Genomic DNA, 14,467 nt, shown 5'->3' with positions numbered 1-14,467 from the left:
TTTGTTTTGCACAGAATATGGCTGCCATATTTAGTTTAGATGTCTGTTTTCAAAAGTGTTGTGGATTTTGTGCTAATAGTTCGATAATCTTATAGCGAAATATCGTCCGATCGGTGGAATTCGACGTTGAAATGTGCTGAGAACGCTGTGGTTTACGTAAAAATTACTGCCGTATCGTTTCCATCAAATAATGTTTCTGTTTACATCCCTGAATGAAAACTTCACATCAAATTTCGCGATTCTAAGGTAAGTTTTGGCATTTAAGTGAAGATTCAATTGCCCGAAATTCGCACGAACCCTTCCACAGACCATTGCCGCATTTTCATTCAGGAAATGCAATCTTTCACGAAAACCGAGTCAGTCCAACTGCAAAACCATTACCTACGTTCGGAATTGTTGACCTACGCTTTAATTTACACTTTATTTTGAAAATCTCAATTAAACACAATGTTCGGAGTGTTTTCTGTACGTTTACGCGACGATTCGGGTCCGTTTTTAACCTAATTGGAGTCCCATTGGGGTGTTACAACGGGGGCGGAACACCCCACGACGGTTTGCAGTGTTTGCCAGTGTTTGGGGGACGGTTTCGGCTTCAAATTCGTGCATGGAAACTAAAGTCGTGGTTTTGAAGTAAATATGTCACTTTCTAAAAATATTTACAAGTCTATTTTGTGTCAAATGGAATGTGCCAATTGGGAGTTTCGGTGCAGAAATGCCTAATTAGGTGAAATGCACAGAATCCGACACATTCTACTGGCAGAAAATCCAATTATTTATTATGGTTGTTGGTAAATCTGTTGTCGCGGTCATTTGAATTGATTATTGCAGTCGGTTACGTCGACCGAACATATTCAGGACGGTCTGTAGATGCTTCCTATTTATCTGATTAAATAAACGTTGATTATGTCGCTTTTTTTTTACTCGTTCGACTCTCGGTCCTATTTATAAACTGTGCGCCTCCCGTATTTGCATATATATGCATTCAATATTTCTATTAAATCAGTGGTTTCGCTCGGAAATGTTTACGTTTCGTCTCCAATCACACCCAAGGAACATCTTTGTGCAAAACACTCCTCCAAAAACTCCCTCTCTCCATTAAAACTCAAGCTGTGTCAAATCGATAGCCCGCCTCTCTCTCACATCGGCACACACACACATCTCTCCCAATTGGATTCGGGATGCATTGCGGCGCTCCTTGTGCATGTGTGTGTATGCGCTGGCGAGGAGTCGGTTCGTTGTACAACGTTCTCCTTTCACGGGCCTCTTGTGCGGAAAGTGGCGGGCGCATGCGCGACCTCGCTCGGCGGTTTGGACGGGACGCGTGGGCCGTAAGTGACGTCGAACGGCGGACAGCGCCGAAGCCGTTCGGCCGCGCGCGTTCGAGATACGCCATAGCCGTACACCTTTTAATAATTTCTCGTTCTATTCTGACGCAGGCTACACCAAATTAGCGCATTTTTTTATTATAAAATTTAAAATATTCCAAGTTTTTTAAATTATAATATTTATAATTTCTCATATTAGATTTAATTATACTTACAATTTATGAATTTAATACTGATAATAAAGTATTTTAAATGTGTTGAAATCGTAAAAATAATTTTTGGAATTTATTTTGTAATTAATATCAAATTATACCAACAGTAAAAAATAAAATATGAACGTTATTCATGACTTGACTTTTTGACATAAATATGTATTTTTTAACAACAAGCAATTTTTATTTAAATATTCATTTCATTTCCCCATTACAAAATTTATCTCAAAACCTAACAATATATTATATTTTTTTAATCAAGGGCCTTTTGTTTAAAATTTTGTTGGTACAATTTGTAAGCAAACATGTTCAATGTGCTTTTTAATAAATACGATTTCGGATATTCGTTCTTAGACCAAAATTCGTATTTAAATTTCCAACAAACAAATGATGCATTGTAGCTTCAATTTAAAAAACTTTGTATCATTCGCCAAATACAATAATAGAAAAAAAATGTGTACGCCACTGCGGATACCCGAAGCGTCGTCGTAGTTCGTGTGTCCGACCGGTCGGCGCACGCGCCCCCTCCGTCATGCAACTCGGTGTCGAATGTTTTCAATGTTTTCATCTGAAGTAAAATACCTGCGGTACAGAGGCCGCCGCTGGATGCACGACCGTTTGCCGTATAAACGTTTCACGGACAAGTCCAAGAGGAACGTCGCCATTTCGTCGACGATGCAATGCAATTGGACGCAGTTTGTGGGAACGGGTACACCGTTTCGCGCAGATCGCCGTTGATTATTGTCGGGGAATGGGTTCGCGAACATGGCGCATCTGTGAGTGGTCCCCATAACCTAATTCCAATGCGTAAATCTGCGACTCTCGTTGTCAGCGGCCTGTTTTTGCTTTACTATAGGAAGCGTCGCAAACCGTACAACGTTTGCTGAACGTTTTGCCTCATTTAGGTGTGTTTATCGGTGAGTTTTTGGAGGTGTTTAGGTTAGGTCTTTGTATGTGTTTATGTGAATAAACGTTGTGTTTTGTTGCAGAAATTACCGTTGACCTGGCGCAAGTTGTTTCCGATAAGGGTGGTGGTGGGGAAACCACTGAAATTTTTCCAAATCAACATGATCCTTGTTATTCCAATGAAATGAGTATTTGCATAGGTAAGTCCCCGTTAAATTTTAACGTTTTCAAACGTTTTATTGGACGTAATTTGTTACAGATAGTGGAACGGTGCTCGCCAATACGGTGGGCACGTCCTCATCTCACCAAATTGATGAGACAACCACTTCAATCCATACCAGTGCTGTAACCAATGAACAATCCGATCAGCAGCCTGTCACGGGCAAAAACGTGACGAAACTGGTGGTACCGACGGGTGCGTCCACAACCACCGCCGGTGCCGTCCTACAGAAAGTCGTAAACCAGCCCCTAATCACAGTTCTGAACTCATCTGGTCCATTGACCGTAGTGAAAAGTTTGTGTGTGACATCCGGTGTATCTAGTGCTCCACAATTTACCCTGGTCAATTCCGCCCCGCTTTCCGTTGCAAATGCGGCGGGCAAAGCACCCACCATCACGCTACTTAACACCCCTGTGCATGTGGTGAAGACCATTCCCGCGCAGAACGTCGAGAAAACGGACGCGGTCGTTACAACCACTCCTGTTACGAATAACGTGTCGCCGCCGACGGTGATGGACAGCCGGGGCCACAATGTTTTTGTTAAGAATACTTGTTCAGATTCCAATGTTCCAGACATGCCCCAGAGCCATAAATTGCTTACTGCAAACAACTTTCCTCAAGCTAATGTAAGTTCAATCTTAAATTGTTTATCTGATTGGATCTTATGTGTAAAAATTATTATTTCAGGTATTAACAAACGTTCAAAATAAAACTGCAAATGGCCAACGCAACAAGCTCAAGATTCTCTCCAATGTACAGATGATGCCTGGCACCTCATCAGTGAATAATGTTTTGGTTAACAAACAGAACAACGCACAACGTTACGTGCCCAGAACGAAATTAATAGGTCCCAATGGTGCCACCACTAAATACCTAAACAAACCCAACAACGTGCTCAAGACAAACATAAACCCGCCCCCCATCAAACACGTCCACGACAAGTCTCCCCAAAGGATGGTCTATCCAACACACAAGAGTCAGATCAAGACCCTTGCACCAAACTACGTGGCAAAGCCACACGGCATAAAAACGCTGTCGCCCCAACAGAAACCGGTGCCCGGCCATGTGCAGCGCAACAACTCAGGTCTGCGAACCATACCGCCGCAACGGCCGCCGAAGATGGCCAACAAGCCGAACTACATCGGAAAGCATGCGGTCCAAGCGCAGAAAATGCGTGCCGGCCACCACAAGGTGAAGGGCATGAAGGTGGCGCCGAACGCCGCCTCGTATGGGGCCTTTCACGGTGCGCCGCCCCCCGATAAACAGCTCACGTTCAACCAGGCGCTCACCGCCGAAATTATCGAGACGCTGAGCAACAAAAGCACCGCCCCCAACTCGTACAAACACTACGAGATCCTGCCGAATCGCTACGACAACGCGTACACGTATCAGGATCACAAGCAACACGGACAGGAGCCCCAGAAGCCGGTTCCGGAGGACAAAAGCAAGTCGGGTTTGGACGCGCTGTCGCTGATCTGTCAGGCGGTTTTGTTGGATCACAATTACAATGCGACGCCGCCGCCGGACTCACCGACCAGGACTGCGCCGCCTCCCATTCCCCAGGCGCAAGTCAACGGGATGACCGGCAATTCCATGTACTCGCCCGGTGCCGGAAAAAGTAAGTGAAAATTTCGATTGGTGGAAATCTTGGGAAATTGGGAAACATTAATATTTATAAAGTTGTTCATTGTTAGTTTATGTGGAAAAACTTATCAGTCTTCAAATGTCTACAGTCATATTTACGCAATTAATCATACTTAAAACATTAACTGAATGAAACTAATTATTAAGAATCATCATTCAATCAATTTACTAACATGACTTAAAAAATAAAATTGTTGCGTTAATAAAAATTGATCAATGTGTATAGATTTTACAACCAAGTTTTTTTAGAATGGTGTTTATAATAAAAAAATCACAACACATGTTTGTTGTCAGATAATGAAATGCGATTTAATAGTTCAAGGTCGTTCTTAAATAGGATCATTATTCAATAGAAATAATCTAAAAATGTAGAAAAGTCGCTTTTTATATAAATAGTTCGTCATATATTAACAAATAGTGTAAAACAAAATTGTTTGTTGTTTGTAATTTTGTTGACAATCTTTATTATCACTGAGCAAATTGTTATAAAAATGTTAACTTTAAAACCTCTCTTAAATTAGTTGTGATCTTTTTTAGTAAATTTATGGTATTAAATTCGTGTTACTATAATCAATGTCACAAAAATAAAGAAAATGCTTAAAATAAATTTTAATCTAAAATTTTAATTTAATATTTAACATATTATCTAATATTGAATTTCATTAAAAGGACGCCCACTTCCATCATCAAATACTGTGACAAACTCGTCGACAATGTCGGGCATGACGATGGGACCAAGCAACAGCGGTTCCATGTTGAACGTGGCGGACGACGACGCCGCGTCCGACATCTCGGACGTCTCTGTCCGAAAACACGACACGGAAGGCGAAGAAACCGATACGGCTCCCGAAGCTGAGGCGGTGAATGAAGAAACGCTGGAACACTACGGTGATTATGTCACCCGGTGTATATGGTATGCTAATAAGACGATTCATTCCTCTTAAATTGCTAATTTATTGTGTTTAATTGCAGTGGTTTCTTGCACGACGACGGTTACATGGTGGAATGCGACAAGTGCAAGGTGTGGCAACATGTACAGTGCGTGGTCAAGAACAAGCAAGTGCCTGACGAGTATCTGTGCGAGGTGTGCGATCCATCGAAACCAATCGACAAGAACAAAGCCCGTATGGTGCAACAACAGTGGTTACGCGACAGACAAATGCTGGCCGAATCGAAGCTGAAAAAGGACGTGACAAAAAAAGAGACGCTCAAACAGCAGCAGCAGCAGCGCGAGGTGCTGACCGACACGGACAGCTCGGACGGCGAGCACGCGCATAACAACAACGTGGTGACGAAACGACAGTTGCAAAGCCGGCGGAAGAGCGAGAGCAAACCGCCGCCGTCGCGTACGCGTCGCGACTCCACCAAAGACATGGCGCAGCGTCGCCAAAAGCGACGCGAACGAAAGATCGTCAAACGCAAAGTGAAACCAACCAAGACGTCGCAAAGCGACGACGAAAATCAGGACAGTACGCCGTCGGCAGCGGCCACTTCCGTGCCACCCGTTTCCACCTCCCACTTGCCTCAATTGCGGCAGTGGATCGAGAAGTACGAGGAGGCCGTGACCAATCACTACTCCCCCGAACTGCGCGCCAGGATCTCGAACATCCGCGTGAACGGCGCCCATTCGGAGATGCCGTCGCACTTCGACCCAACCGTCCACAAGTGTCGCGTGCACTCGTCACCCGTCTGCGAAATGAAATATCTAGTGGCTACCGTCAATTTGCCGCCCAACACTCCGATCGTCGAGTTGCGAGGCAAATACATGTTGTCGACGCAGCACCGCAACTCGGGCGGCTCGCTGACCACGCGACAGCACTCGCAACGGCCCGGGCCCTTCCTCTTTTTCTATCGTTTGCAAAAGGACAACACGGAGGTGTGCGTGGACACGAGAACCTACGGGAACAGTGCCCGGTTTATCAGGCGGTCGTGCCGACCGAATGCGGAGCTGCGGCATTGCATCGAGAAGGGTGTTCTGCATCTTTACGTCGTGTCCATTGCCGACGTGGAAAGGAACAGCGAACTGACCATCAAACACGAGTCTCACGATTTGGCGGTGGTCGGTACTACGCAGATCCCGTGCGCTTGCGGTTCTCCCGATGATTGTACCGTTAATAAGACGACGGTCAAAAAGAACGGCGAAACGCCGCCGGACTTGACAAGAAAACGACGCGGCCGGAGGACAATATCCACGTGCGTGACGAACGAGTCTGAAGACAAGAAATCCAAGGAGGAAACTCCAACAGTTACGGAACCAGTCGTTGATCCCATCAAACCGGAGCCGGAGGACGAGAAGACAGACATAAAGGAAGACATCAAATTAGAAGTTGCAGATGAGCCTGCACCTAACGTTAAAGAGGAGCACCCAGTGAAAAACGAAGTGGAAGAAGTGAAGGTTAAAAAGGAAGTGAAGGAGGAAGTGGACGTGGAGGAAGAGCCGAAGGCGAAGGAGGAGGAAATTAAAAGTCCACCGCACACGCCGATAATGACGCGACGCTCGTCCCAATATAAGTCGGACAAAGACGACAGTCGGGACGGACAGGATGCGTCAACCCCGACCGCCACGGCCACCAAGCCCGAGAAGGGTAAAAATAAAAAACTGAGCCGCGAAGAACGCAAGCTCGAAGCCATTTTGAGAGCCATCGAACAAATGGAAAAGGCGGAACAGCGTAAACAAGAGCACGAAGCTAAGGCACAACATCGCCGCGAATCCGAACCGGGGCCTAACCCCAAAGAAGAAGAGAAGGTGGAAACCAGGATGAAACGGCGACGGTAATTCATTTGTTACATCTTTTAAAGATGAGGATGATTCTTTCGTTCGAAACATTTCATAAATTTATGTAGAAAACTTTATCATGTTTGAAAACATTTTTTAATTGTACAATTAAAAATAATATTTTCAACCCTGTTTTTAAAGCGTTCTTGTTATCATTTTTGCATAAGTATGTTTTATCATATTTACAATTATGCATCGTTAACGTTTATAAGAATGATGTAATGCTTTAATTGTTGCATTAACACATGCCATAATTACATTGTTATCAGTAAATAAATTTGTGAAATAAACAAGAAATTCTATTTTATGTTTTGAAATATAATAATATAATAAATTACAGAAATAATGTTAATAGTATTTAACCTAAAAATTTGATTGTCACATCTGTCATTCAACAAATGATTGGTTTGTGGTCCTATTGTTGACATTGTTTAACCATTCTAGGAGAAAAGGCAGGGCCCGCACCACAAGTACAAACACGCGACGCAACCGTCTAAATTCAACAGACTCATACATGACATCCGGCGATGAAACGATGCTTTCGCCTTCGGACAACGCCCGTCCCTCCCATCCCAAGGAGCCGAAATGCACAGAACCCTCAACGAACAACGACAAAGCCGTCGGTTTGCTGTTGGCTCTGTCGAACGGCGAAAACTCGAAGAACAAGTCACCGACACGAGATGTGGACTCGAACTCCAATTCGGCCCATTCGTCACCCGAGACGCAGCTCTCGTCGGCATGTCTTCTGGTACAGGCGGCCGTCGAACCTTTGGAGCAGGGATTCAAGTTTCCGAAGACGAAGAAGGGGTTGATGAACGAGTGGTTGAACAAGGTAAGTCGCCGCATACGGGAATCAACAAGTTACTTACTGATTTTGGGATTGTTCAGGTGCCGGAGCCGGTGCAGTCGGCCAGTTCCATTTCGCCGTCATCGCTGACGCCGCACATGTCCTCGGCGACGGAGTATGAGAATGCTGGTTTCTATACGCCCGGCAAAAATCTCGCGGCATTGGCTCAAGCCGCCTCATTCTGTGATAACAGTCCGCAGCATCCGCGTGGCAGCGCCAAGAAACGATGGCTGCGGCAGGCCATCAGCGAGGATCAGTCTTGCGACAGTCCACAAAGTCGACCAGGTAATGTGATCAAATTTTTCTAATAACCTGTGATATTAAATAAAATGCGATTATTAGTAAAAATATAAAAAGAAACAAAATATCTAACATATCCACCAAATTGTATATATGACAGTGCTCAGTAAAGTTGGCCCAACTAACAAAAATAGTCTTTTTGAAGAAGTTTACCTCTTCTAGTTTTACTTTCGAAAGGTTTTTTTCTTTTTGGCCTATTAAATTAAATTAAAGTAACAAAGAAAAAAAGAAACCCTTAATATTGTTTATAATAAACAGGAAAATTGAATTAAAAATTACCATTGCATTAACATTATTTTCTTTGTTACTTTAATTTAATTTAATAGCCTAGAGACGAAGATTATTCAACACACTGACATCTTCAGAATTAAATATATATATATATATATATATATATATATATATATATTATATAATATACATTAAAGATAATTACCCATTTTTAATTGGCTAATTAAATAATAGGAGTACCAGTTGTTGATTGTCAATTTCTTAGTAACTTTTTAGGAACTTTTGATATTTCTGAATGTTGAAGATTATCCACCGCAGTGACAGAATTAAACATATATTATAATGTACATCATAGTTAATTAATTCGCATTTCAGTAATATTTATTACTAATAACTGTTTTACGGCAATTTACGTGCATAAATTTATTATCAATTTGTAATTGGTTAATTAAATAATAAGAGGATAAGTTGAACGCCAATTTTTTAGTAACTTTTGATATTTCCGAATATTCTTCTACATTATATGAAGATTAAATATATCTAACTAAACATAAACATGTTGCCCACACTGGCAAAAAATTAATACAGCTTTGATAATGAGAAAGGATAATGAAGATGTTCTGATATTCATTTGATTTCTCTATATTTATTATCCATAGTATTTTGTTTTTTATTGATTATAATCTAAATATCCAACATTCCTTAAAATTGTTTTGAATATGTCTAAAATGGTAAAAATTGTTGATTAAATGATGGGGATTGACTATAAATATCGGATTTTTTGGAACCCTAGTTTAAGTGAATAGTTTTTGTGGTTGCAGAGTCGCCACCGTTGAGTGAGACGGTTGCCCCGCCCAAGAAACGTCGTTTGCCCAGGGAGTCCCTGTCTAACGAGGCGTCACCGCCATCGACGCCAACATCCACGGTACCGCCCGGCATCAATGTGAGTATTGTCTCGAATGGTAACGATTCGTCATAAATTCAAGGAGTGCATGGCGAATTTATTTTTAACATGATTTATTTTAGTACTGTCGTACCAATAACAAAACGCTCAATGCTAGACCTTTCACAAGGTATGATTCCACCAAATTGTAAGTCATTACAGAACCAGCTTGATAATTGTAAATTGTGAATAAGTAACATACAATAGGGGTTCAAATCAAATACACGTATAAATATTTTATTAAAATTAAATTCAGTTAAAAATAAATGCTGTCATTGAAGTATTCTTCTTGAATTTTTTTTTCAAAATTGATTGACTAAATTCAAAACCCACAAAAATCAACTGACCACTATCATGTCCACACAAAGTAGAAGTAGTTGTGTTAACTAACAGCCAGCTTTTACACTAACACCACAAAACTGTACCACCATTTATTCAAACCCCTCCTTCCAATGACGCAATCTAATACAAGTTCACCCGCTTTAAGTCAAGTAGTCCCACTTTATTTTTATCAGCTAGTTCACCCGTCGAACTGCCCAATTATAATAGAGCAGTCTTTCTTCCAGAAACTGGACGACGCGAAGCCTTCGGGCGGCCAACAACCACAACAACCTCAGCAACAGCAAGAGGGTTGCGTCGAGATCGTATACAGCGGCGCCGAAGGCGATAGTCCCACGCAATCGCTCGAATGCGACGCAGTGCTCAAGGAGCGCGCTGCCCAAATGAAGCAGGAATTCCAGAGCAGGTCGGCGGGCGGTTCGCCGCAACAGCGACAGCCCGCGTTCACGGAGGCGGGTGCGGCGAAATCGATCGCCACGCCGCTGCATTTGGACGTGACGCCGACGATGGGCGGCTGCCGGCTGATGGATCCGAGGCTGGCGGCGCGAGAGAACGCCCATCATCCGCTGTTCACGAACAGCGAACACCTGGTGGGCACGGTGGAGAAGACGCTTAGCATGTTGGGTTTTGAGGAGCGCAGGCCCGAGCAGATCACGCCCGCTAAACGGAAGGTGAGTGTCTGTGTTATTTACGATTGGGGTTGGCATAGAATTTCACCAGTTGAGTTGATTTAAACATTATAAGATCTGCCATATATGGGTTATTTTGGATTAAAAATGTACAAAAAATTATAATGTGACACAAGGATATATTTTCAGTGATATAGAAAATAGAACGCAAATCCAGTGTCCTAATTACCCAAATTTGGACATTCATACATATGGGGACAAAAATTGAGTAAATGTCTAGTAGAGGTGGCATGGAATGAGGTATCTCAGGATGAAACTGATCACCTCATTTGATCAATGCTAAGGCGAGTCAAAGAATTGTAGTGGATTGTGGTAGATTCAACTCATTATTAGTTTAAGAAAATGATCAATATAGTCGAAATTTCTGTCTGAATTAAGTCATTATTTTCTATATATACCAAGAATTGATGAAATCTGACCAGGATCTATGTCAGTGAGTAAATAATACATTAAAAGGACAGTTTGTAAAATAATATCAGAATCAATTGTATTAGTCATTTAAGTCATTAAATGAGGGTGAGACTAATTTCAGTCTTTTACCTTTTTCTAATAAGTACTTTAAACAGTGATAACAACACCAAAAAAAATTGAAACTTAAAAAATTTAAAAAAAACTGGTGATGAAAACAAGATCCATGGGTTTTTTAATAAAAAAATAATTTGTCAACTCTCTTTTCGATGATATTCAGATCGAGTTTCAGGAAATATAAGTTTCTGGCCTTGAATTTCGATGCTAAGGCATTTTCATTATTAAATAATGGAGAATGGTATAATAATTGTTTATTTTTAGCTGTCAATAACGGAATATCGACAAAGGAAGAAGCTAAACAACAACGAAAAGAACGAGGAGGCCGAACCAGAACCGGAGCCGACTAGCACGGAAGAGAACAACTCGGTGGAATCGTTCAGAGCGACCAGACAACGGTCAGGCAGCACCAGCAGCAATACATCCATAACATCGTCTGACGACGACGTGCCACCTATCGAACCTCTTCCAGGAAAAGGTAATTTGTCCATCACATTATTAGCAAAACTTAATGCTAACTTCGAGTAATATTTTTTGCAGCATTGTCCGCTTTCAATTCCGAACCAACAGAATTGGAGAGACAGAGGGAGATATCCAGTCTGAGGCTGAAAAAGGTGTTCGGACTGGCGTTGGTCGACGAGGCCCGAAAACCAGGTATGTAAATCAATCCGTTAAGGGAATTACGTAGTTTTAATTGAGGGGTGTATTTAGCTTTGGACGTGGAAGCGATACTAAACTGCGAACTGCCACCGGTCAAAACCGTTAAACCGCCACCTAGTCCAACGTTCCCGATTCCGGGTAGCTGTGAGGTGACGAGGGAGGCGCCCACGTCGCCCCTCCCCCGTACCATCTACCCCCTAGAGATACATCAACAGCAACCGTCGCCGCCACCTCATCCGCCCACTCCCACGCCTCCGCCACCACAACAATCGGAGAACGAGCACGTGGACGCGCCCGTCGACGAAGATATGCCGGAGGAACGGAACGCGGTGGAAACTGTTGCGGAAGTTACGGAAACGATGGTTGTCGATGAGGTTGTGGCGGACGAAGAGGAGGAGGATGAAAGACCGACTGCGGAGCACGATGTTGAACCGAACATGTTTTACACACCGGACGAAGAGGAAGCGGAGACGGCAGACGTTGGACCGCGGGCAGCTTCGAAGACGGTCGTCGCAGCTGGTACAGTGTACGATCCGTCCGGGCAGTACGTGCCGGCGTTCAACAATCCGGTTTACTCGAATAACAAATTGCACATATCGTCGATAGGTGAGTTTTTATTCTAACAAAGCGGTTTACATCTTGGGCGGATTCATGTTTTAGATATTGTTGAAGCAACTTAAGTGGGGACATTTAAGAGACAAAACAAATTAAATGATAGGATATAGCGTCACAGTTTATATCGTTATATAAGTCAAAATATCCTCAATAATGTAACGATATTAACATGCAAAATATTCGACAACTGCAAGCGTGTATTTATAAAGCGTCAAGGCCGGAGACCCGAGGTCAAAGTGCCCGTTTGTAAATAAACACGTTGCTTTCATTCCGAATAATCTTATCTTGCGCTGTTTACCCAGCTTATTATTTTTTTATTGTATAAATGCACAGCTGGCAATTTATATTAAAATATGGCAGTTTATTGGAATATGTTATAAACAGTTTTGTTGTTTTTTTGTTTCAGATGATGACACTCGATACGAAGGTCGGAATCCGTCGCCTCCTCCCGATCTGGATCCGGGTTGCGACTAGAGAGTGTGACAGCTTTAATTAATTTAGGAAAATATTAATTTCGTGCAATTACTTTTAAACTATTTTATATTAGTATTACTCTTAAGCACAGTGTACATAGTTGTTTTATTTTTGGAGATTTATTTTTTAATGTATAAACAATTTAGGGATGTCTACAAGTTGACTGGTAGTAAGTTATTTTGTGTGAAATCTTGAAAAATTATATTATTCAGTTAATTTTACAATTGAGTTGTTAATTTTCTTTTGCGTTTAACTTGTGTAGATATCGACAGAGAGAAATATGTACACTATGTATATAGATTATTTTTATGAATAAGTCGAAATTAGAGAAGGTTCATTTTGATATTTTATGCAACATTGATAGTCGTACGTTGCAAGGTTTGTATAAGTAACAAGAATTAAGAAATCTCATTTGTATATACAATTAATCTCTCATTCATCAAAATACTCTTTCACAATCATTATAATCGTGTCAATGTTGCATGTATATAATAAAAGTACAAAATTATTTAAGAGGTGATCTCGTGTTTTAAATAACAGTAGAAAGTGATTTATGTTAATTTCATTTTTCTAGATTAAGTAACACACACTTTTGGGTTAATACTTGAAACAAAGTTTAGAAACATTTATTATGATACGACGATAGAATGTGTAAATTGGATTTTTACATTATTTTGTGCGTTTTACAATCCATTGTTGTTGCTTTAATTCTATTTAGGCGACTTCTGCTGAACTTATTATACATATATATTTGTTAGCTGTAAGATTGAAACCAGTGAATACTTTTCTCTAATTTTACAAGTCTTGCCGCAGCCGTTTCCCAGTATAATTGTTAATTTTTTATATGCTACTTAGTTTAGTGAGTGAATTGAATAGCACTATTTTATTTAGTTGAAACTGAAATAATTTAATAAGTTGAATTAAATTTTTTCAATTTCTTTTATGTTTATAGAATGGTGCCGTTCGTATGCGAATATTATTTGTATTAGTACGTAATCGTTAATTTTATACACAGTTTATTATTTATGCTAATACTTGAAAAGGTGGAATTGTGAATTCCTGCTTTAATACACCCCGTGAATGTGGTGTCTAAAATGTGAAGAAAGATATAGCGATAATTAGAATAGTGACGTGACGGAGAGTGGGTTAGAGGAAAGGATAGCAAGACAAACAGACAGTTTATACATCACTATAACGCGGAAGTCGCTATGTAAATATTGTATTTGTAAATAGATATATTTATATATCAGTTTGTAAATTTCGTACTATCAAACCAGTGTAAGTTATGTTAATACTTTGATTTATTTATTGAATTTCGCAGAATTGTTTGCAACTATGTCGCAATTCATACTTGCAAATTGGGCTGTTCGAATGTATACAAAAGTTCGGGAATTATTTATTTTATTATTAAAAATGTACAAAATTTCTAAAAAAATTGTTGAAAATGGAAAAATAAATTTCTTACAATCAGTATTAACTATTAATAGGACGTAATAAAATAAATAATTATACAACTTTTTCAAAATTGTCAATGAAACGTCAACGACTTTTATTATTGAAAATTACTATTTTAATATAACTCGCTGTACATAACATTAAATTGATGTTGGTACGAAAATCCGTACAATTATTAAATAAATTCTTGAAAATTAAATTTGTGTTATTATATTATACAATCATAAAATATGTTATTTATTAAACCAAATAATTTTAGATAATGAAAGAAGTATTTCAAAATAATATTTATTCATTAAAATATCA

At 40.6% G+C, this 14,467-nt stretch overlaps 2 protein-coding genes across 6 annotated transcripts in view; one reads left to right on the top strand and one right to left on the bottom strand.

Annotated features, from left to right (window-relative positions):
* Positions 1-14,467, bottom strand: part of LOC109602553 (xanthine dehydrogenase-like) — an 85,322-nt gene that overhangs the window by 23,410 nt on the left and 47,445 nt on the right. The window lies entirely within an intron of this gene.
* Positions 13-14,360, top strand: LOC109602532 (uncharacterized). Of its 4 annotated transcripts, none has more exons than XM_049968094.1 (14): positions 13-246; positions 2,527-2,643; positions 2,703-3,289; positions 3,351-4,281; positions 4,977-5,220; positions 5,280-7,079; positions 7,528-7,915; positions 7,972-8,215; positions 9,283-9,404; positions 9,971-10,414; positions 11,222-11,435; positions 11,498-11,611; positions 11,669-12,223; positions 12,639-14,360. In XM_049968094.1, exons 2-14 carry the CDS (start codon positions 2,628-2,630, stop codon positions 12,704-12,706), a joined length of 5,727 nt encoding a protein of 1,908 aa, XP_049824051.1. In that variant the 5' UTR covers positions 13-246; positions 2,527-2,627; the 3' UTR covers positions 12,707-14,360. The 4 variants fall into 4 exon arrangements, with proteins under 4 accessions (XP_049824051.1, XP_049824048.1, XP_049824050.1 ...); XM_049968091.1 differs by having other exon boundaries at positions 9,959-10,414; XM_049968093.1 differs by lacking the exon at positions 13-246 and adding an exon at positions 2,134-2,442 and having other exon boundaries at positions 9,959-10,414.

Source organism: Aethina tumida, chromosome 5, assembly GCF_024364675.1.
Source record: "Aethina tumida isolate Nest 87 chromosome 5, icAetTumi1.1, whole genome shotgun sequence".
Classification (NCBI taxonomy): domain Eukaryota; kingdom Metazoa; phylum Arthropoda; class Insecta; order Coleoptera; family Nitidulidae; genus Aethina; species Aethina tumida.
This window is presented reverse-complemented; position numbering and strand designations above follow the sequence as displayed.